We start from the raw sequence: 22227 nt of genomic DNA, 5'->3' as shown, positions 1-22227 counted from the left end.
CTTACGCTTGTTTGCCGCATCTAGAGCCTCTCGAAGAGCAGCTACTTCCTCTCTCATAAGCGTCATCTCATGTGCTATTTGCTGAGCTCCTTTACTTAACTGCGCAACCTTCTCGTCTAGAGAACTTGCAGAAGACCCAGGGCGGTTTCTTACTCTCTGTCGAATAAGAGTACTTTGAGCCTCGACTTNGCGCGCGTTGCGTGGTGTCTGCGCCTCCCAGGTAGCTGCCCGTTGCGGTGATTGTTTTGGTGTCTGCACCACCACATCAAGCTTTAATAGCACAGCCTGTGGGTTATGTGGGACTAGCCCAGCGCCTCTGAAACCAGCTTGGATATTCTCTTTCGTAATAGACTGCTCGAAAGCAGCCCTAAAGGCTGGTAGGAAGGTCTCCTTGCTGATATAGCTGTCAAACTAACTGGCGCGTGGATGGGGCCGGTTGAATGAGAACTTAGTATTTCGTTACACATTGTGCCAATGAAATTACTGTCTCTTTTAGAAATACAGTCTAGTAGTGCCTCTTGTCCCTATAAATCTGTCTTGCTACCTCGTACAGCATTTCCTAACCCAGAGTCTTAGGCAAAACATTTTGATTAGGCAAATTAGAAAGGATAGGAAATTACTTTGTATTTTGTATTTTAGTTGTGAACATCATTCATATTGAACCCAAATGGTCTAGATCTAACCTTAAGACGAGTACCTCAACGCTCTGTATTTTCAGCATTAGCTACACCCTGCATGGCTTCGTAATGGTGTCCGCCAATCCTTGTGCCATATTGCCCAATAGCAAGCTATCAATTGCTAGTCAGTATATAGCTGAAAATTCGATATGTAGCAAGGGTTTAAATATACCGAATGTCCATTCACACAACTACCCCTATGACCTGAATAGGTAGTGATCTCTCTTGACCCACTGTCCATTGCTTTATTAGTCGCCTCGAGTCCCTTGGGTATGACTCCCCATACCCATCGTTTCGCAAGAGCTTAAGGGACTTGTTCACTGTCTGTAACAAAGTGTTTGTATCGTGGGACTCTTGCTCGCATAGCCTCTCTACCTTTCTAGGCAAGTCCTCGGCATTCTCATGGTAAATGAACTCAACAATTACTTTCTCCTTCGAGAAATTAAGGTACTACCAGTCTCAGACCATTTGTTCTAGCGATCATCTGCCGTAGGAATGATGAAAGAGAGAAGTCATGAGTTCTAAACTAGGTTAGATCAAGCTTGATAGGTAAGTTTGTGATTGAGGTGAGATCTATTAGCGCTTACACAAGCAGTAGAAGCTATAGTTATACTCTTAGTCAGTATCTTAGATTAGGATTTTTGTGATACCGGCTCTTAGAGCAGCTTAGAAGAAGATCCTCCTTGAGCGGGAAGCGACTCTAAACAACGAGTTCTTTTTATCAACATCGTAAGTAGAGAAACAATGATATTTATCTCGTAGAAGCTTCAAGTACAATTGGTAATTTACTTCTAAATTAGCTGTGTGGCGATGGCGATTCGAGAAAATGATTGATGACTGGGCATTGTGCAGAATGAATAGGCGCTACAGATTGCAGGTCATAATACACGTACCAAAGTGCTTACGGAATCTCTATTTCTGTTGTCGCAGATGCTTTACCCACCACACATCACTCTATCCTTCCATTTGTGTAGCTCTGGTAACCCCTTCAACAGCCTGATGACCTAATCCTCCAACAGCGGCGCCGCATTCCGGACAACGCGCAAGTTGCATTGGCATTCCGCATTCGCCAATAGCAAACTAAATAGAGGGTCAGTTTACGCTGTACAGTTACTGGTTACGACACTTACAGGATGTCCATTTGCGCAATTGTACCAGTGACCTGAGTGTGTTGCGATACCTTCTCTACCACTTACCATCGCCTTCTTGATTTCGGCAAGTTCTTCGGCAGTTATATCCTCATACCACTCCTTTCCAAGAATCTCAATGTTTTCTTTGACGCAATTTTTCAGCTGTTCTGCATTTTGAAAGGGTTGCTCGCATAGTTTATAAGCTTGCTTTAGCAACTCTTTCGCCTTTTCTACATACTTATTTGCCTCCTTTCTGTCCTCTCCAGACAGCCCAGATGAACGATAGAGGTGCGCGTTCGTTGCGAAGTAGATTGAAGCCTCCGCTGCGAGTTTGGGAAGTTTCTCAACCACGCAATCATTCATCAGCGCGGCGCAAGCTTTCATGAAAGCTTGGGTAAGATTTTCTGGATCACCCCCCGGGAGTTTCATATTTTCAGTCGATGGACTTGATCTGAGCTTCTTTGTCATCTGGAACCTATCTTCCAGCACGATAGAGTCTGCCTTGATCTGAAGAATGCGGCCACCAAAAGTCACTCTCCGGTCTCGTTCGACGGGGGGGATATCGTCTTGGTGGATGCTAAGCGAACCGAGTGCATTGGTGAGAGATCCAGGATCTCCTACAATGCTGTTACTACTGGCGTGGACGATAGCTTCGTGAAGCTTATGAGCTGGTTGGTGGCGATCTGCAACGCTCCGGAGGAAATCTTCAATCTTTCTTTGTAGCTTCTTAGACTCATGGTATCGGGTTCGAATCTTTGACACCACATCCTCTGTAGAGTTCTTAATGTCGTTCCTCGACTTTTCAAGACCAGATTCAAGATCTTCAACCTCCTTTTTCAACTCTTGAAGTTCATTCTTGCCGTTAATCAGAAATCTTCTTGACATTTCATCCATCACCACTCTGTTGATGACTCGGTTGTATCGCTGAGTGATGTACTGCATGATTGGCCGCTGGCAGTCTGGGCACTGGGGTATCTTCGTTGCTAGAGAACTGCTGATATCCGCCAGGCCGGCGAAGTCTCCGAACATGTTAGCAGTGTAGACTTCGCTCATACCGACGAGACCATCCAGCGATTCCGCCGTGAAGAAATGCCCACATCCGAGAACGACAATCGGGGTCTCGTCGACATTGATTTCACTGTAAGTTTTCATTTCGAGAAGATCAACTCTGGCATCTGGCTTGGAGCCACAGGAGTGACAGTAGTCGGCGGGGCATTCTTCGCCACATATACCTGGACATTGATGGCCACAAGAAAGATACCTCGAGCAGCGCTGGTCACAGGGCAGTCTGTTACAAGGCGCAGAACACGGCCTAAAATGGAATAAAGGTCAGCATCGGTTCAATTGACTTGGAATGACGGACTCGAGCAGATGCTAGACTTACATGGTGCATCGCCCACGATGTTGGCATTCCCATGTGCATCTCTCAATGCATGGTGCACATGGCTCATGGCAGCGCAAGGTGCATTTAGAATGCCGGCAGCGGACTTCGCAGGGAGAGAAGCAAGGACCGCAGTCTTTTCCGTGGCAAGCCTTTTGACACAAATGGTTACATGTGCCAAATCGGCGTCCGCATGGTCTGGTGCATTTCTGGTGTGAGATAGAAACTTTGCCTTCAGTATCGTTACGGTTACAGCTACTACATGTTCCTGGACAAAGGTGGCCGCAGGGCAATGTTGTAGCGCAAGGGTTTGAGCAACGATAGTCTTCTGATGTCACGTCGACTGAGCAGGTCACTTTCACCGTGTGTTTGCAGGACGGGACAAGCTTCTGAACCAAAATGGAGCAGCGGAGTATACCGGGATTCTGTGCTTGAAAGCAGGATACGTTATCCTTGAAATGCCCGCAAGGAAGCGGGACATTGTTCAGTTTGATGTGACACTTTCCGCAATCCTCCCCGCACGTCGGCTTCTGACAGGCATGTCTGCATGGTTCATGCAGCCTTTGACAAGGCTGTGTACACAAAAACACGTTGTGCATACTTTCCGAATGACATTTGGACTGGCACATATGGCCACATTCAGGCAAGCGCCAGGGACATGCGAGGCGACATCCTCCTTCTGGGCTAACTTTGGGAAAGTCATGAGGTTCGTGAATTTTGATCTCGGTTTCGGGATGGCGTGGGCAGCTAAGCCCCAAACTTGTTCCCACAGCGTCAGCCATCCGAAGCATGTTGATAACTTTCTGCCACATTTCAATGTTTGAATATGTGTCGGAGTTACCAATTAGGTACATTCCGTGCTGAGCTCGACTAAGAAGAACGTTGATTCGATTTGTCGTCCTGAGAAATCCGACCCTCTTCTCATTGTTGCTTCGGACAAGAGAGACGATGATGACCTTGGCCTCTTCACCTTGGAAGTTGTCGACAGTCGCAATTCGTAAGAGATCACTGAGTGTCTTCTTTTCCAAAACGGTCTTACGGTGCGTTGAATATAGCTCCGCGGCTTCATGTTGAGGACTTGCGTCGCCTTCTGTAAATCCGTCCTTATCAAGTGCTTCCTGATCTCGGTCGCTAAGTACGATTTCAAAGTCATTTCTCATTGCCGAGCGAAGCTTCTGCAGCTGTCCAGTGTACGGTGTCAAGACAGCGATATCACTGCTTTTGTAGACACCCTGCCGAACGATGTGGCGGATCAGAGCATGCACCATTTCCACTTCCCAAATGTTTGAATGAGACTTATGGTGCATCTCGGAGTTTTGTCCCTCTTCGAAGTGGTCATGATCCAACCAGAACACATTTTTCTGCATTCCAACGACATCTGGAAGGTCGATGGTGGCATCGTGATCGATTAATCTGGGATAGATAGTTTCCCGTATTAATTTCGATATCTCGGGACGCATTCTTCGCTGCATGTTCAGCTGGGCTACTGGAATCCTAGGTCGCCCAGATTGCCCCACAGAAAGCCTTTCAAACTGACTCCGATCTAACTGGTACAGGCTGCCCTGATTGCTTTCGAGCGAAAGACCATAGTTGTTTATCTGCGGACGAAGTTGCTGATGGTCTCCAATTTGGATCAGATGTTCAACCTATGGATGTTTTCGTTAGCATGCTTGTGCTGGTATAGGGCTGTTTCTGGAGCAGTTCACCGTCGGGAGCAACGCAGATAGCATGTGCGGTTCCATGACTTCTCCAGCTTCCTCGCAGATCACAATCTTGCATCGCACATGCCGCAGAGTAGAAATTCGTTTCGCCAGACCCGTGATAGTGATTCCAATGACGTCCGCCGCTTGAAGGACTCGTCGGTCAACCTCGTCATGAATGTTTGCTAGTTGCCCATACGCAGAGTCAGTTATCTTCACGCTCTCGTAAAGATCATCAAGAGCATTATCATAGATCTCTTGACACCAGAAATGTATAAGCGTTTGCTTTTCTTGCTGTGACAAGGAATGAACGTTGACTGCCGCCTTCTGTAGAACGTGGTTGATCAAGGTGGCCGCCAGTCTGATCTCGACATCTTGTGTCGCTGCGCCATCACCGCTATTGGGAGGAAGCCAGGCATCAAAAAGAGGCTTACCAACACGCTCAAAGCCGTCTTCATCATATCGACTAAACTGCTTGTGAATCTGCGGGTGCCTGCGCATGAGGTGATACTGCAAATTCGACCAGTTGGCATGTTTGAAAACGCCATGAAGTCGCCTTAGATTTTTCTTGATTTGCTCGGACTCTTGTTCCAAATGCTCGTATGCTTTGTGAAGGAGGAACCCTTCGGATCTTGTCTTGCCTTCCATTTGAGAAATCTTCCGAAGGTTGTGTTCTTCCAGAATGGCGGAATGGCTCTGGCCTCCGATGCGAATAGTCTTCTTGATTCCATTTTCGATTAGATGCTCTAGAAACTGATCAAGCGCGTGGTTGGTATAGCACCTTGTCCATCTTTAGCCAAGGATGGAAGTATTGGAAATTCGACTTATACCACAATGATAGGCCCTAAGTCTACTCTTGATTTACAGTCCATTAGAATCTTCATCAATTCGACGCCGAGATACGACTTTCCAGTACCAGGGGGGCCTTGAATGAACGCAAATTCACGCGTCAAAGCTGATATCAAGGCCTCACTTTGGCCACGATCTAGTCCGGTGCGAGCTTCAATCATGTCAATCATAGCTGTGTCATCAGGAGAAGAGGTCGACCGCACGTAGATATCGCCATTTCTTACCTCGTCTTTCTTGAAAATAGACTTCAAATTGAAAGCAAATTCAGGACGACGAGTGTAAAGCGGGGCCGGTATGTCAAGAGTGTTTCCGCCTTTTCGGTCCTGCACATTCTCGATCTGGTCAGGAAGGATACAGTCCTTGAACGGCAGCCTGCTGTGCTTTTGCATTTCCTTCAAGTTCTCGAGGATTGGTACAAATGTGGCGGGAATGATACCGGGGAACTCTAGAAGAAGTCCACGAGTGTTTTTGCAGCTCAAAGAAATGGCCAAAGCTACCTGTGTCTGGTCAACGGCTACCAGCTTTAAAGTAATGGTGCACCGATAATCTTCCTTGGTAAGGCTCCGGTCGTGCTTCGTGTCTGTATCTCTTCTGCTGACAGTGAAGAACAAGTGCTGAACTTGACCATTGCGAACCGAGATAAATGAGAGAAGGATACCTTCGCCAAGTCTTTTTGAGTCTTGCCACCATTTTTGTCTCTCTTTCGCTGATTTTCTACGTAGCTGTGGAAGTTGTTTGAACGATATACTTGTTTCGAGACCATGACGGCGGTCGAATGAGATATAGCTGATGTACGCATCCGGGTAGTGGAAAGCCCGAAAATCTCCAAGACTGAGCTTTGGATTATCGATACAAGCCGGATCGTTTTGTATAGTGTGCAAGAACAATCTTAGAGCCGTTTTCAGTTCTCCGAAAGTATCGTGACGAAGAAGACGAAAGAATGTGTCGATATGTCTTTCAACCTTGTCTTGAAGGAAATGAGGCTGGTCGAGATCGGTGGATGGCAAAAAGTCGATTGCATCGCTCATGATTTCCTCAGAAGTTGGAAAAATCTTGACATTAACAATGTCAGGCTTGTCGTTGTCGTGGCGATCTTGTGGCATTATCAGATTGCGAGGATATGTCGACTTGGTGACCATTTCTGCATGCGCGTTATTTTCTTCTTGCGCAAGAAGTCCATTTGCTCGTGCGACAATGGCTCGAATCTCATTGATCCGACCCAGCGTGATCGGCATGATTAAATCTCGAGTATCTCCAACGATTACTTGGGTAGCTTCTTTCATTAAATCGAGTAAAGACGTGATGTTGTCGTTGAATCGAGCGCGAGGCTCTCTCCTAACAAGCTCTCGAAGTGCAACCGGCATGGTCTGCAAAGTATTCTGAATCATTTCTGAAGAGTTGGCGGATGTGAGGTGGGACTCTACGAGTGTTTGAGAAAGATGTTCGAAGAAAGGAATGGCGCGGTTTCCATTCGTGCCACTCACGAAATTGTAGAGCGCTCCGACAGAGGTATCAACGGAGAGGCAGTCCAAGAAAGCCCGATGAGTGATGACAGAGAGAAATGAACACGCGATAGGAATGAGTTCCTGCTCTTTTCCTGGGCTTGACCGCAGCTCTAGCAAGGCCTTGATATGTTCCCGGCCTCGATAGTCGTCGCTGTCCAAATCGCGTGGCAACATTTGCTGCCATTCTAGATTGTCGCCACTCAAGATGGCAAGGCCACCACTCCAAAGCTGTTCCATTGTTCTCTTATCGTTTCTAATAGGTGGAACTTTGATGAGTCGGCGCCATGTATTGTAGTCCACTCTAGCTTGTTGTTGCTCAGGAGTATCCTCAGGCTGAGGTGGTCGTCTTCTAGAATTATGTATCTCATTTCCATTTATGGAAGGCAGATCATGGGAGTATTTGCATGCTGAGCCATACTTGCAACGGCTGTTCTTGAAGTAGCGGCACGGCCTGGAGCCGGTCTGATTTTTTCCTTTTTCGCCTTGCCCTGAATTGCCTCGTCCAAATCCCCTCCAGTCTCCTCCCCGCCTTTTTTGATCAAATGTATTCATAATTTCAATTCAGCGTCCTTTGAGATTTTCGTGTGAAGCTATGGATGTGGGTTGATTCTAAACGGGGAAACTATGCGACGAAAGGTGAAAGAAGGAAATAGTTGGGCTCAATACAAAGCAGAAAGATTCGTCAGAGTGTGCTGGCACATGCTTCAAGAAGCGCACCTAGATATGCAAGGAAATAATGTCTGTGCGGAGAAACAGCATACTTGTACATCATTGGAATCCTCCTATATCAGCTGACGCAGCCGAACATACCCCGCAGAGTAATACGTAGTGGTGTGAGTTGTCAATCTAGAGGATATCCGGCTGAGCGGATTCAAATGATGATTGCCTAGGTTCAAGTCTAGGCACGTAAAAGTGGCCAGACCCAGAAGTGGCCACCCCAACTACTCCGCCAACACCGACTATTTTTGACTGTTGAAGCTGCCCACTACCACCATAGCGCGCTCAATATAGCTAATTCTAGAGTTGCTATTTAATCTGCTATTCGGGATTAACTATCGTTATTGTGTTCATTGATCGCAGAAAGCTGCTGCTACTGCGTACAGTATTCACGATCAACATGACGCCATCGCCTTGCTGGGCGTGTTCAACACGTGCTAACTCACCACTACGAGCAGCGATTATCACCGGAACAAGAGGATAAGCTTGTCGATTGGATCCTTCGTGAAGGTAGTTGCACGCGCCCATCTAGTCATGCGCTTCGGCAAACAGTAATCCATGTCCCCAAGCAGAACAGTGACACTACCCCTCTAAGCCAGCATTGGATCTTTAGCTTCTCACGCCGCAACCCGCGCGTCCGCTCGACTATTTGAAGGAATACTAAAGCAGCAAGAGCTAAGACAGCCACACTAAAGGCTATTATGGATTTCTTTGAGCTATTCGAGCATGCTAAGTCGCGCCTTTATTTTCAAGACATCGATAATATCAACAGTTTAGATAAGATTAGCGCTACCATAGGGGTCTATAATAACTCTCGAGTAGTTAATTCAACTACTAAACGTAAAGGCTACGTGCAAGCACCAGAGATTCAAGGGTGGATTTCGATCATCAATTGCGTATCTGCTATTAGCGCCAAGCTATCGCCAGTAATCATCGTCAAGGACCAGAACCTCCAGTTAAGATAGTTTCCAACCGAGACTGGTACTAAACCACTTCGATCAATGGCTGGACCTCAAATGATAATAATGTTGAGTAGCTAAATCGCGTCTTTATACCGGAAACTACTACTACAATTGCTGCCCCGTAATCGACTGTTCCTACTCGATGGCCATGAATCACACTTTGCTCGAGAGTTCAAGTGGGCTTGCTACTAGCACTCGAAACAGTCACCTGTTGCATCTGCCTGCACACTCCTCTCATGCGCTAAGCCTGTCGACTTTTCTGCAGTTTCTATTAATAAGTCGAGTTTCCGCAGCCAGATTCAGACCCGCGGCGCCCTTACTAACACTGCGCCAACTTGATAATAGAACTTTTCACTAACTATAATTATATACCGATGACCGAGGTAGCGAAACGGCACCTTCATAGATTCCGAAGGGTCGTACGCTTGGTGTTCTTGTAAGCCTAGGAATACCATGTATAGTCACGTGGTTGCCCACTTAGTAATAACAATAGTTACATATGAACCAGAACGTGATGCGTTTATGTACATAACCGTACCTTAGAACTAACGCACAAGGAACCTCTATCTATCGGGAATAGCGATGCTAACTGAATATGGGTATTGCGACAGCTCATGCTCGCAAATAGTCGAATACAGATAAGCTTGCTGACCTAGCAGTAGATAAGGCCTAGCGTCAGCGCTGATCCGTCAGCGCACACGCACACTAGGAGGATAATGCACTTGCGTGAGTCATCTTGGAGAGTGGCTGTAACTTTCTTCTCCCACGCTTGCCTGCTCTGGAAACGGCCAGTGGTATGTATGCAATGGCCGATAGCAGCGATTGCGGTGCAGAAGCGGCCGAACCTGGGCGGTAAGGCTGCTTGACCATCCCGCGCTACAAGCGAGGTTGAGCGTGGGATGACTTGATCGCGACCGTAAGCACTTTGAAGAGTACGTCGGCTCGGTGCATGATACGAACTGTGCCGTATTGACGCGAATGCTTGCAAGTAAGCAGCTTACGCTTTCCAACTGACAGATCTCAAGTGGACTTCCTGATACGTCGTAGTGCAAACAAGAGTAATTACATGAAAATCGAAGGGTTTACCTAGAAAGGAAAATCTCTGTGAGTTTCATGGTCCCTTTAAATGTAAAGTGAATTTTTATCAAGCCAAGTAACAGACCATGCTATGGCAGCGATCCTTTCTATCGTCCAACCAGCAGCTAACACGAAGCGAATAACCAGCTCCGCGGCGTGTTTGGACAATTAAGTAGTCCATCAATATCGCATGTTCATTTAGCCAATAAGCACAGTCACGATCGTCTAGCACGCAGATCAGTGATGTTTTGGCAGTGTTTGATGTGTCACCTTATAGGTCCATTGAATGTCGTTCAGTGCGGGGTAAGTGATCTTGTGACTGTTACCAATACACACGTGCATGCAAACATTGGGAAGAGTTGTGCATATACCCAGTCTCGATCATGTAGTCAGTAGTTAGTCGATCAATGCAACCCTACTTTCAACAGTTTTTATGGCCCTTTCAAGAGTGTAACGAGGCCTAACTAGTTAACTACTTGGTTTCTTTGAATGTCTCAACAAAGCGTGCAGATTCAACACTTGCCAATACCATCAAGACAATAGTGATAACTGTTTACAGAGATAGCAGACCCACTGCACTAGCGCAGCTGCAAAAAACCTAAGGATTGGCTTTTGCTCGTAGGAACCTCTCTTATACTATCATAGTCGAGATATGCGACACGAGTTGCACAAGGAGATTGGTCAGTTCAAAGGGCCTACCAGCCAAAGCCGACGCAGAGAAGGACGAAGCTGTATCGCAGCTCGTAGCTGGATGGGTACACTAGCTGATCGAGCGGCCGTGCGTAGCTGTGATCTGCAATCTGGTAGGTCATAGTAGCTAAGTAATACGCTATTCTATTTGGGGCGACTTGCGGACCTCGAGTTTCACAAGCCCCCGCTAGCCTTCGTTACTATCTATCTATGAACCGTTTAAATCACTACTCCAGGCTTTAGGGGATCATCTTGCACGTCCAGGCCATTTGTGTAAAATAAACACACAAAAGATTCGTCTGCGGGAGCATAGTGTGTAATGCAAAGACTTAATATACGTAACTCCTAGGTAAGAACATCTTCCACTAGGTGACACGCCTTATATTAAAGCATAATCTGTTCGATAGAATTATATACTTAGTCCTGTTCCTATCTACTAACTACCTTTTCTCGGTGTAGCCCACAGAAAATGATAGGGTTTATCAAAACGAAGATTAGCTATTATGCATTTTGCTAATGATTGCACGTGCTATCCTTGATGCTGCTTACTGACACGTACTGTACACTGAGGTTGCTTGACTAGAAGGTGTGCAGGTAAGTCGAAAAACCCTGATGGTTGCGTTCAACTGAGATCGCGTTGTTTGGACCGACGAGTCCTCGTTTCCGACCGCAGGGTTTGGAAGAGTTTATGTCATCCGGCGACAGAGAGAGAAGTACGATCGGTCTTGCCTTGTGCCGAAATTGAGGACGCATGTTTCACGAACCATCCATGGAAGCCTTTCGTCGCTTTATGAAGGACCAATGGTGGTGATGGAGGGGTGGGCTGGGCTGACAGGGAAAGTGTACAGGGTAAGGATGCTTCTCTGAGTATACTATTTCATGTACTGGGTAACTTAACATCCAGAGACTTGTTCGCGGCATGCCATCCTGATGGAAGATGGTGCCTCTCCGCACTCTGCGAAGCTCACCAAGCAGGTCCATGATTTGAATGGTGTAGATAAGATGTACTGGCCTGCTAACTCGCCCGACCTCAGTCCTATAGAGAATGTATGGCGGTTACGAAAGTAGAGAGTAGCTAGGAAGCATTCACATACTCTTTCCGAATTAAGGCAGTGTATAGGGACAGAATGGACGACATTGGAAGTGTCAGACTTCGTCTAACACGTCAGCAGTATGAACAAGCGCTGTCAGACTGTGATAAGTGCAGAGGGAGGCTGTACAACATAGTAGATTGTTAGTGCGGTTGAGGTACGGGCAACAGCGATATTGAGTATGGTAAGTAAGTAGACGAGCTAATACAGACTGTTTCCCAAAATCACGTCTACAGAGGATGCACGTTGTTACTAAGAAAATCGTTTGGCTATGATGATGGCAGGATACAGGAAAAAGACTTTCCCTTACTAGCAACGATCCAGGCTCCCCATCTGCTTCTGCGCTTAGCCAAGCAAGCTAAAGCGACATGTGTTTCCAGAACAGTCGTTATCCTATGGGCCTTGGGATGGATGGTGACAGATACTGTAGTAGGCTTAATACACCGAATACCATCTCGAGCTGCTCCAACGATGATAGAGCATCTAATTGGCCTTGCACATGTTGGCTGGATTGCCATAGGCGATGTAGTCTGGTGGTATGTCATGAACGACGACAGACCCAGAACGAACAATGGCACCGTTACCAACTCGCACTCCGGCTCCTATGACGCAGCAATCACCGATATAGACGTTCTCGCCGATGTAGATATCTTTAGCAACTTCAAGGCCGTAGCTTCTTTTCAATGCTTTCATATCAGTTGGTGTTTTCAAAGTTGTGATGGTAACACATGCGCCAATCCTGGTGTTTCTTCCAATGGTAATCTTGGCTGAATCAAGTAGTTTGGATTTAGGTCCAATTATGACATTGTCGCCAACAGAGACGTTGTAGCCGTAGTCACAGTGAAACGGTGTAGCAACGTATGTATTACTACCAAGCCGACCGCCGGCTGGACTGTCTCTGCAACGAGGCTGAGTCCACGCTGCCTCTATAACCGCTCTGAAATAGCGCTCGTGCATACGTTGCGCAGCTTCGGGTACCGCATCGATGGTGTTGTTGAGGCGGTTTAGTACAGCTGCGCATTGCCTTCGATCCTCAAATAACTGAGAGCTGTAGGGCATGAAAGGCTCTCCGTCTAACATCTTCTGCTTCTCAGTTTTCAGGGAACTTGCTGCTGGTTTATGCCAAGATAGCGATGGTATTAGCAACGCAGCAGTTGGAATAGCTAACAATGGGAACCGAGATGATTGCGCTCTCTGTTGGTGAGCCTCGGACGCTACTGCAGAAGGGTCAACAGTGACATGATCCATACTCTGCGATATCTGGTTATACACGCGTAGGTTGTGGCATGATAAAGGTAGGGTTTGAATGGGATGCGTTACTTGACTGTCTTGGTTAGATGCGTCTCTCTCGTGAACAGGTACAGGCGCAAGCGGAGATGGAGGACGATGAGCAGGCGGAGATAACTGCTCTCTTGGATACAATGCGTGTGATAGATCATGGCTGCCCGTCTCCCCGCTCGATGCAGGCGATTGATACTTGCGTTCTTCGCCAGTAACGGCACTGCTAACGGTGTCTGCACTTTGGATGAGATTATGGGGGCCTTGGTGGATTCTCTGGCTACAATTGAGGCTAGGCTCGCCGTTGAGTATGTATGCAAGGTCGTAGCCGCGTGATCTGCTTTGGGGCCCCATTGGGCAAGCATCACGACATTGCAATAAGGGGATGTCACCCTGAGGTGGTTCGTGGGACCGAGTAGTCCATCGCTGGCTATACCTGCGACAACCTACCGGAGACTGCATGTGCTGCTGTGCAAGCTCCATGTTCTGCGACCTTTTCTGGTCGGTGGGTGAACTACTTCTGACGCTTCGGTTTAAAGCCGGCAGAGTCGGAAGACCACCAGTTTCAGTCTCCGAGGGGCTAGTCTGTTCCGAAGTATAGCGTGCACACTCTGCTAGAGCCTCTGATGGCAAAGAGCATGTTTTGGCACTTCTGTCCCTGGCTGGTATATTCACATCCGGCCTGGTGAATGTCCGCCCGGCTGTGGTCTTAGGATCTAGCCTCGATCCTAGCTGTGAGGATGACGCTGAAGGTGCAATCGATCTACGATCTTTTGCCAAAACAGGTGAAGTACATGCACGCATTTTAAGGTGTTGTAAGATGGATCCACCGTGTTTTAGAGATGGTAATGTTGACTGCTCGGAAAGTGCTAAAAGCCTTGTGGGTCCATCGCTTTTGTCGGGCTCAGCCAGTGCATGTCGCATCACACCCTTTTCATACGTTCCGCACTCTTGGGAAAGTCGTCGCAGTGATTGTTCTGAGCTCACTAGAGCCTTGCTTTGCTTCTCGACCGTTTCGCCTGGAAGTAGAACAGATACAGCCTTTTTGACAACAGGCCCCCTCCCCGTCTCTGTGTAAAATACCGCTTCAGCTTCAGTCCGAAATTCTGGTTCTCCGTAAATAGCCTCGTTGGTAGGTGCGATAGGCGCGGATGCTAGGATCTCCGGCTCGCTGTGCATTTCTCGCGGTTCCTGTGCCTCCAAGGGCTTCTTAGCTGCCAACAGTGCCGACGGAGATAAACCTTTCTCCTCAAGCGTACAAGCATAGGCTTTTTGTGGCTCCTGCCTAGCCAGCTCCAATATCTCCAGCCTATCCTGACTTGGGCTCTCCGGAATCTCACTTTCCTTGCATGCTGTGCCTTGGAGCTTTCCTACAGGATCAGGGTGCGACGACAGTTGCATAAAGCCAACACTGTTGATCTTCTTGATGCAAGCAGGAGATTGAGCATGCACACTGTGTCGTAAACCCAGCGCGGCCGGATCTGTAGTGCCCAAATTCTGTAAATGCAGTCAGTAAGCCATGCTAGCATTTTGAGGAAAGATCATATCACTTCATCCATATCGCCAGCACCGTTCACGATTGCTGGGTTCCACTGGTTCGAGCCTGATGTTTCTTTCAGTGTAGTCGTAGTATTGATTGTCAAAGTGACGTTGTCCTGCCTAGCAGGTATGATACCGCAGGTATGCGAGTTTCTATCCTCTAACACACACGTGCTTTGCTGTGACTTTAGGAAGAGCGAACTGGAACTGCGCCGTGACTGATGCTTTTGCTGCGGAAAAGCTGTCGAGGCGCTTTGACATTGAGGTAACCTCTTCGTTGGAGGTTGCCCAACCGTCACCAATCCTGGCGACCCGCCCAAGGACTGTATTTGACTATCGGCTTCTCCAAACGATTGAGCTTGACCGTGGGTATGTCCGGTAACGGTGCTTCGAGCAGCAATGATTTCCTTCCATTCTGCTTCTAGGGCTGGAGTGACGAAGTCGTGCGGTTCCCATGTCGGCTCATACAGACGTCCCGTCGCTGGGTCGATGCCCTCCCATTCGACCAGATAACGGGTCCCATTGTCCTTCAGGATCCTTCTCGCCGCCCAGAACTTCTCGCTAGCAGGCCCATGTCCTCGATAGGGTTCAGATGCGTTGGTGTAGGCGAGCCGTGTTGTTCGACGTCGCTTGTTTCGGGCGAGAGTGTTCGAGGTCCGTTTTCGCTTGTTCGCTGTTTGCTTCGAAACCATTTCGCAATACGACACTAGGTAGTTGTGTAAGTTGAACAGACTTCTTGAAACTGACCCTACTGTTTGAAGGTCTGCTCTACGTATTTCCTAATATCATTTCTGCTTTCAATGCGTACGTTCTTTGCATCTGGGTGGGATTCAAATGGGTGACGGGGCAGGGCGCAAGTACGAAGGGCTTCCTGCCGGTTGGTGTCAAGGAAAGATCTGCAAGACTGGAGAACGGCGTGAAGTAATGATGTCGCACAAGGAAGACCTGCAGCGAACATATGGCAACACGTCGCGTGACATTGTGAAGTCGAGGAACGGTTATTGTCGTGTTGAGCAGCTGGTCATTTGGACTCCGCAGCGGCGCGGTTGCCAAGACTGCCATCGTGTGTGACGGCGAAAGCGGCCACTTTGAACACCAAACAGTGCTACGATTTGAGGCTATAGAGCCTCACGCAATAACTATTACCGTGATTTTTTGATAGAGTGATATACCATGCCTATATAATATTTCCTACTACAGATATCGCTGTGGAGTATGTAGGTGGTGAGCCCCGTTACCGTGCCTGTGCACGCAACGCACGCGGAACACTAGAACACGAAACTTAGCCCCAACTTTGACGCGTCGTAATTCCACCACCATGGGAGCTATTGACAACGCGCTTACAGCAATCGAATCGCTGAAATTAGGAGAATCTTTTATGTATCAAGAAAGTGCTGATCGCTATAGTGTGCAGCGATCTACGTTGTCCCGAAGACACCAAGGTATTCATCTGTCAAGGGAGGCTCAGGCAACCAACCAACAAAAACTCAGCCCAGAACAAGAGTTGGAGCTTGCACGGCGTATCAAAAGACTCACAGAGCGACGCTTACCACCTGCATGAGAGATTGTACGGGCTTTCACCTCGAGTGTAGCCCACAAGCTTGCGAGAGGTACACGTGCAGAGAATTCTCTGGGACTTGCGTTATACCAAACCTCATTGGACCTTCGTCATAACTTCTAACACACGCCAAAATGTACGAATTGGCCGACAAGTACGAGGTTGTCGGTCTGAAGGAGCTAGTTGAAGAGAAATCCAGCAGAGGCTGCAAGCATTTCTAGGATACCTCAGATCTCCCTATCGCAGCTTTTCACGCTTTCTCGATCACTCCCAAACAAGACAACGGCCTTAGATATTGCGTAAGCCGAGCCATTGCCACGAACATGCAGTTGGTCCGGAAACCCAAGGTTAGAGCACTGCTGATACACTACGATAGTTTAGCGTTGGGTATCTTGGACACAAAGAGCAAAGAGCTAGGCTGGGTATGAAGACCTAAGTGCATTCTCTACTACTAACTACTACTACTACTACTACTACTACTACTACTACTACTACTCCTCGCTTGTTCTTGATATCCTTTGGAAAGTGGTACTCAAACGAGGATTTGAGTTTTCGTGTCATTTATTCGTTCTGCAATCCTTCGCCTGTAGTTCGTTATGCCTAGCAACTAGTTATCATTGTTTGATAACGTGGTAGATTCTAAGTGGCTCCTGTCTGCGGGGTATGCAGCCGGGAGTATCGGATTGATTGACCTTGCATTTAAATTCGCTGGTGCTCCATAGATAACATGTTGTATCAGTACTGCAGATGGACGCGTGATACACCAGTCCAACATTGAACTACCCTCTGCATCACCTTCCTGTCTCAACAGCCAAAGCTTTAACTGAAGCCGTGGCTATAGGGACTGGATCGCTAGGATTGTGATGAAACCCTCGTATAGAAAACAGCTGCCAAAGGCTGTGTATGACTAATACTCAATTATGGCATGCTTATGTTTGGGTGCTGTATTGCGGTATGTATGTAGTCTTGCAGCCCGATCTCGGTAGCTTTTGCACCACAGTAGCTATTATGTATGTACTTTCACTAGTGATTGCGGCTTCACTCATACACGCAGCCCCACATTTCGTATGTAGCCTAGCGCAGGGAGTCAGCTGCAGAATGATTGATGTGATTGGTCAATCCACGATTTTCTGATGACGGGGTTTTGTGATGCTGTCTGCAAGGGTGAAGCTGCAATCGCTAATGACAGTACCTCTGGTCATAATGATGCATACTTTGTGGCCTATCATGTACACTAGGACACCACACGACGATCGGCTAAATCAGGTGTGGAGTCTTGGTGATTTGGTGTTGGTTCGGCCTCAATTCAAGTCCGTGGCTCTTGGCCCCAGTAACAGCGTGAGCAACGACAAGCGACCCCGCACTAACAGCGGAAACCATGACCCAGTGATTACCAAGGCTTATTTCACAGCGTAGTCTTTCCCTAATTAACTTTAGTTGGTGTACATTGGCAGTCAAGCAGTTTCAAAAGATTTTAAGCCAATAGAACAATAACACTTGTGATGACTAGGCCGATCATGGCAAAGCTTGCATTGAAGAAGATCGGTACGGGAGTGGGATACGTACGCACTATGCAGGGAGGCGTGCGAGAACTACGAGCGCAAGCGGCTATGCGTTGCAAACGCCAAGTCTAAGAGCTGGATCTAGTTAACCGGAATCAGACCTGATTGTCGCTCTACAATTACTTCGCACACAGATCTTTGATGTGTTCCATATTATAGAAGCTCTCAAGCCAGACCTCTTGCTATCATACCTCAATCAAAATGCAGACGAACCAACCTTTCGAAAATTTACTACTCAATCTCCAAGAGTGAGTATTATTTTGTTCCGATTATCGAAGCAGTTACGTATCCTTTAATACTTCAAGTTATTATGATTCTCCAACGCTATCCGATGGTACCATAACATGTGCTGGAAAAGAATTTCGAATCCATAAAATCGTGCTATCTGCTCAGTCGAGGTTTTCTTGAATGCTTTCCAAGGGAAGTGGAAGGTACGTATTATGATTATCGCAAGGCTATTTCTAAGAATGCGATTGTAGGAGTCAGTGGAGGGGATCATCCCTCTAAACGACGACGATGTCTCCACTGTTGAAGCAATGCTTCGGTTCTTGTACTCATTTGACTATGATGCTGGCGGGAGCGCGGCTGGTGTTGCTTCGCCGATGGTGTTCAACGTTAAAGTGTACAGCATAGCAGAAAAGTATGATATTCCAGCGTTGAAGTCAGTCGCTAGCTAGAAATTCAAGGAATCGGTTAAAACCTGCTGGAACATGGACGACTTTCCGCAGGCTGTTGCGGAGGTATATGGCTCCACGCCGCCAATCGACCAAGGGCTTCGAGGCATGATAGTCGATGTTGCATGCGAACGCATTACAGAGCTCTTACAGAAGCAGGGGTTTTGCGACGTTTTGGAAGAAACTGTTGGATTCGCGTCAGATTTAGTTCAGCTTCAGGCGAGCAAAAAGAGACCGAATGAAAAGCAGAACCGAACTAACGTCCATCCCTATGGGTCGAACATCCCTCCGCAACGAACCACCAACATTGTTCAAGCACGTTACACCCAAGCCGCAGAGACTTTTAGTTTTAAGTACACGTTTATATGTTCTTTAGATCTATCTTTGTCTATCGCAGGCCTTAAATAGCAAAATTACAGCGATCTAAGGGGCGTAAATGAATCTTTCGTGTTAAGGATTAAAATTGTGATAACAATATACCCCTGTTCTACCCTTTATAAAAGCGTAGCTTGCCTATTCGGAGGTTCTATATAATGCATAGTGAACTAAAGAAGCTATACATATTATACAAAGACATGCAGCCTCTGTTCAGGTGCACTCCGAGTTTGTCCGGCTCGGTGTGCCAGTCTTTCGCGTTTAGCGAGAGGACTTGGAACGCTGACATAGCAGGATTGCGAACGCTTAGCGGCCTGCAATGTACACCTGCGCTATACCAAAACAGCTGAAGCTGTGACGCAGAGTTCCGGAAGCTTCCACCGGGTGCTGCTCAAGCGTGCAGTTGCCAGCTATTCTTAGAAGTAAACTGGTTGTGGATTTTGTTGGCTTCTCGCTCGAGGTATCCCTCAGTCACCACAACCACGAACATGGATCCAGCCAGCCAGGCGCTCGCGCAACGTCTGCCTGACGGTGTGCGTGACACGCGTGCTGCTCGATCAGAGCACGGCAATGTTCCCGTCTCAACTCTGATCCACCGTAGGCTTGGACGACGCTCGCGAGCAGAGCAGGCTCAGAGTCAGCAGTACTTGATTGGAGAGGAGGAGAAGGCCCTTGTGAAGTTCTTGCTACTGATGTCTAGTCTCGGACTGCGCCAGGGCTCCATATCCTCTGCAGCTTTCGATGCAGACACGGTTCAGCCTTGCGAGCGGTGCACTGCACATGCATGGAGTCACGCCTTACCCCGCCTGGGGCTTCGCACAGGCTTCACCACTAAGCCATGAATATAGCGAAAGCTAGCAGCCTCAGCTCGCGACATCTTGACGCATCGCAGGGTCTTGCTGGTATCTGAGCTGGTGCATCTACTCCTCATTCTCCCTGTATGCTGACCATCTACCGGTAGCAAGAAAGCAGCTAGCAAGTAGCAAACGCCCGCACGATCAGGCTACAAAGCTCAGCCTTTCGAGTCCCGTTCTCATCGCATATACCTACTATACACCCACACGAACCTATGCGTCTCTTGCAGTACAGCGAAAGCGGAGAGCTTAGCATCCACAGCTTTGACGATGGCGATGTACCCCCCTACGCGATACTTTCACACACCTGGGGAGCAGATGAGGACGAGGTGACCTTTGCAGACCTCCAAACAGGGAATGGCAAGACCAAGCTAGGCTACGAGAAGATTCTCTTCTGCGGAAAACAGGCGCGGCGCGACAACCTCCAGTACTTCTGGGTCGACACGTGCTGCATCGACAAGGCTAACAAGGCTGAACTCGCCTTCTCGATCAGATCGATGTTTCGCTGGTACCGCAATGCAGCTCGGTGTTATGTATATCTATCGGATGTCTCTGATCAACCTCTACCAGTGACCTCAGGCGACCACGGTTTACGATGGCTTTTTTGGATCTGGATGCTCTCTATTCTCTACACTATGTCAAGATGGTACAGCAGCACGATGCAGCGCTACTTCTATTCGCGCCATGTTCCATGCACTCCGGTTGGTAGCGATCTTGTGCGCAGCGAGCAGACGCCTGAATTTATTCTCAAAAAAACCAGATGGTTTACCCGTGGGTGGACACTACAAGAGCTTCTTGCACCATCCACGGTAGAGTTCTTCTCCAAGGAAGGGACTAAACTTGGTGATAAGTTGTCGTTGGCAAAAGAAGTGCGTGAAGTCACAGGCATCCCTAGTTCAGCGCTGCAGGGCGAACCGTTGTCTAACTTTAATGTTCATGAACGCGTTACGTGGATTGAGCATCGCGCTACAAAGATTCCAGCAGATCGCGCGTATTCCCTGATGGGTATTCTCGGCGTTAGCTTGTCCCCGATTGATGGCGAGAATCTAGCTGAAGCAATGAAACGGGTTCTGGATGAGGTTGACAAGCAGAACAAGTGCCTCCAAGACTTGTGTCCTAGCAATCCGCGCGATGACAAGAAGCGGATCGAGGAGACTAAAGGCGGGCTGCTTGCGGGCGCTTACCGTTGGGTTCTTGGCAACAATACCTTCCAGCAGTGGCAGCAAGACCTGGAGAGCCGACTATTGTGGGTGAAAGGTGATCCTGGCAAAGGCAAGACGATGCTGCTATGCGGCATCATCGACGAACTGCAAAACTTGACGACAAAATCTACCCTTTTTTCATACTTTTTCTGTCAGGCGACTGACTCGCGCATTAATAGTGCCTCGGCTGTGCTGCGGGGCTTGTTATATATGCTCGTGGACCAGCAACCATCACTTGCAGTTCATGTTCGCAAGAAGCACGATCGCGCAGGCGGAAGATTGTTCAATGACGCTAATGCCTGGGTCGCCTTAACAGAGATCTTTGCCGCCGTGCTGCGAGACAAGGGCTTGAGCACGACGTACCTGATCATCGATGCGCTCGATGAATGCATGACTGATCGGCTGAATCTACTCAGCTTTATCGCAGAGGAGTCGTCTGCATCCTCTCGCGTCAAGTGGATCGTGTCTAGTCGTAACTGGCCAGCCATCGAGGAACAGCTGGAGCGTGCAGAGCACAAAACGCGGCTGAGCCTTGAGCTGAACGCCGAGTCAGTGGCAGCAGCGGTCAAGCTCTTCGTCCAGCAGAAGGTGCATCAGCTAGCGCAAGAGAAGCGCTACACGCCAGAGGTGCAAGACGCGGTGCTCCAGCACTTGACATCGAACGCGAACGACACCTTCCTCTGGGTTGCGTTAGTGTGCCAAGACCTCAAAGTGACGCCAAAGTGGAGCGTGCTTAAGAAGTTAGCCCAGTTCCCGCCTGGGCTCGACCCCCTGTACAAGCGGATGCTACAGCAGATATGCGAGTCCGACAGCGCCGAGATCTGTCTGCGGGTGTTAGCAGTGACTGCTGTACTGTACCGACCCGTCACAGTCGCTGAGCTAGTCGTGATCACTGAGCAGCTTGCGGACTTTGTTGATGATCTAGAGTCTGTGCGGGAGATTATCGGTCTCTGTGGATCGTTCCTCACGCTACGCGACGACACAGTCTACTTTGTGCATCAGTCAGCTAAAGACTTCCTCGTCACGAAAGCGTCGAACGAGGTCTTTCTAGACGGCACAGGGCCTATACATCAAGACATTTTTACAAAGTCACTTACTATTCTGCACAAGACACTGCATAGAGATATATAAGCTCGGACACCTAGTAATGGCCACACCCAGTAGTGGCCACCCCAACCACTCCACCAACAACAACTATTTTTGAATTTTGAAGCTGCCCACCACCACCACAACGTGCCTAATATGTCCAATCGCGAAGAATCTATTCAATCTGCTATCCGCGATTATCATAATGGTGTTTTTAAATCACAAAAAGCTGCTGCTGCCGCGTATGGCGTCTCGCGATCAACACTGCGCCATCGTCTCGCTGGGCGAGTACAACGCGTAATAGCTCACCGCCACGAGCA

At 48.2% G+C, this 22227-nt stretch overlaps 10 protein-coding genes across 10 annotated transcripts; 6 read left to right on the top strand and 4 right to left on the bottom strand.

Annotated features, from left to right (window-relative positions):
* Nucleotides 1-798: 798 nt before the first annotated feature.
* On the bottom strand, nt 799-957 carry COCVIDRAFT_115577 (hypothetical protein; the record flags this gene model as incomplete). The annotated part of the gene is made up of 1 exon (XM_014694909.1): nt 799-957. A coding segment is annotated over one exon (159 nt), but the record flags the coding sequence as incomplete, so codon positions are not given.
* A 674-nt stretch (nt 958-1631) lies between these two features.
* COCVIDRAFT_43070 (hypothetical protein) lies at nt 1632-7794 on the bottom strand (the record flags this gene model as incomplete). Its single annotated transcript, XM_014694908.1, has 5 exons — nt 1632-1757; nt 1808-3119; nt 3192-4834; nt 4895-5641; nt 5719-7794. 5 exons carry the CDS (start codon nt 7792-7794, stop codon nt 1632-1634), a joined length of 5904 nt encoding a protein of 1967 aa, XP_014550394.1.
* Nucleotides 7795-8363: 569 nt separating this feature from the next.
* On the top strand, nt 8364-8612 carry COCVIDRAFT_115564 (hypothetical protein; the record flags this gene model as incomplete). The annotated part of the gene is made up of 1 exon (XM_014694907.1): nt 8364-8612. A coding segment is annotated over one exon (249 nt), but the record flags the coding sequence as incomplete, so codon positions are not given.
* A 3650-nt stretch (nt 8613-12262) lies between these two features.
* COCVIDRAFT_31852 (hypothetical protein) lies at nt 12263-15288 on the bottom strand (the record flags this gene model as incomplete). The annotated part of the gene is made up of 2 exons (XM_014694906.1): nt 12263-14554; nt 14608-15288. 2 exons carry the CDS (start codon nt 15286-15288, stop codon nt 12263-12265), a joined length of 2973 nt encoding a protein of 990 aa, XP_014550392.1.
* A 142-nt stretch (nt 15289-15430) lies between these two features.
* Nucleotides 15431-15667, top strand: COCVIDRAFT_115565 (hypothetical protein; the record flags this gene model as incomplete). Its single annotated transcript, XM_014694905.1, has 1 exon — nt 15431-15667. One exon carries the CDS (start codon nt 15431-15433, stop codon nt 15665-15667), a length of 237 nt encoding a protein of 78 aa, XP_014550391.1.
* A 247-nt stretch (nt 15668-15914) lies between these two features.
* On the top strand, nt 15915-16157 carry COCVIDRAFT_115575 (hypothetical protein; the record flags this gene model as incomplete). The annotated part of the gene is made up of 1 exon (XM_014694904.1): nt 15915-16157. The coding sequence occupies one exon, from the start codon at nt 15915-15917 to the stop codon at nt 16155-16157; it is 243 nt and encodes an 80-aa protein (XP_014550390.1).
* Nucleotides 16158-16761: 604 nt separating this feature from the next.
* Nucleotides 16762-16986, bottom strand: COCVIDRAFT_115569 (hypothetical protein; the record flags this gene model as incomplete). Its single annotated transcript, XM_014694903.1, has 1 exon — nt 16762-16986. A coding segment is annotated over one exon (225 nt), but the record flags the coding sequence as incomplete, so codon positions are not given.
* Nucleotides 16987-17917: 931 nt separating this feature from the next.
* On the top strand, nt 17918-18817 carry COCVIDRAFT_43068 (hypothetical protein; the record flags this gene model as incomplete). The annotated part of the gene is made up of 6 exons (XM_014694902.1): nt 17918-17964; nt 18022-18062; nt 18110-18147; nt 18196-18336; nt 18394-18651; nt 18788-18817. 6 exons carry the CDS (start codon nt 17918-17920, stop codon nt 18815-18817), a joined length of 555 nt encoding a protein of 184 aa, XP_014550388.1.
* Nucleotides 18818-19253: 436 nt separating this feature from the next.
* On the top strand, nt 19254-19472 carry COCVIDRAFT_52751 (hypothetical protein; the record flags this gene model as incomplete). Its single annotated transcript, XM_014694901.1, has 1 exon — nt 19254-19472. A coding segment is annotated over one exon (219 nt), but the record flags the coding sequence as incomplete, so codon positions are not given.
* Nucleotides 19473-19834: 362 nt separating this feature from the next.
* Nucleotides 19835-21952, top strand: COCVIDRAFT_115570 (hypothetical protein; the record flags this gene model as incomplete). Its single annotated transcript, XM_014694900.1, has 1 exon — nt 19835-21952. The coding sequence occupies one exon, from the start codon at nt 19835-19837 to the stop codon at nt 21950-21952; it is 2118 nt and encodes a 705-aa protein (XP_014550386.1).
* Between the last annotated feature and the right edge of the window lie 275 nt (nt 21953-22227).

This window comes from Bipolaris victoriae, assembly GCF_000527765.1.
Source record: "Bipolaris victoriae FI3 unplaced genomic scaffold scaffold_194, whole genome shotgun sequence".
Classification (NCBI taxonomy): domain Eukaryota; kingdom Fungi; phylum Ascomycota; class Dothideomycetes; order Pleosporales; family Pleosporaceae; genus Bipolaris; species Bipolaris victoriae.
Note: the sequence above shows the minus strand (reverse complement) of the source record. Positions and strands in the feature narration are given on the sequence as shown.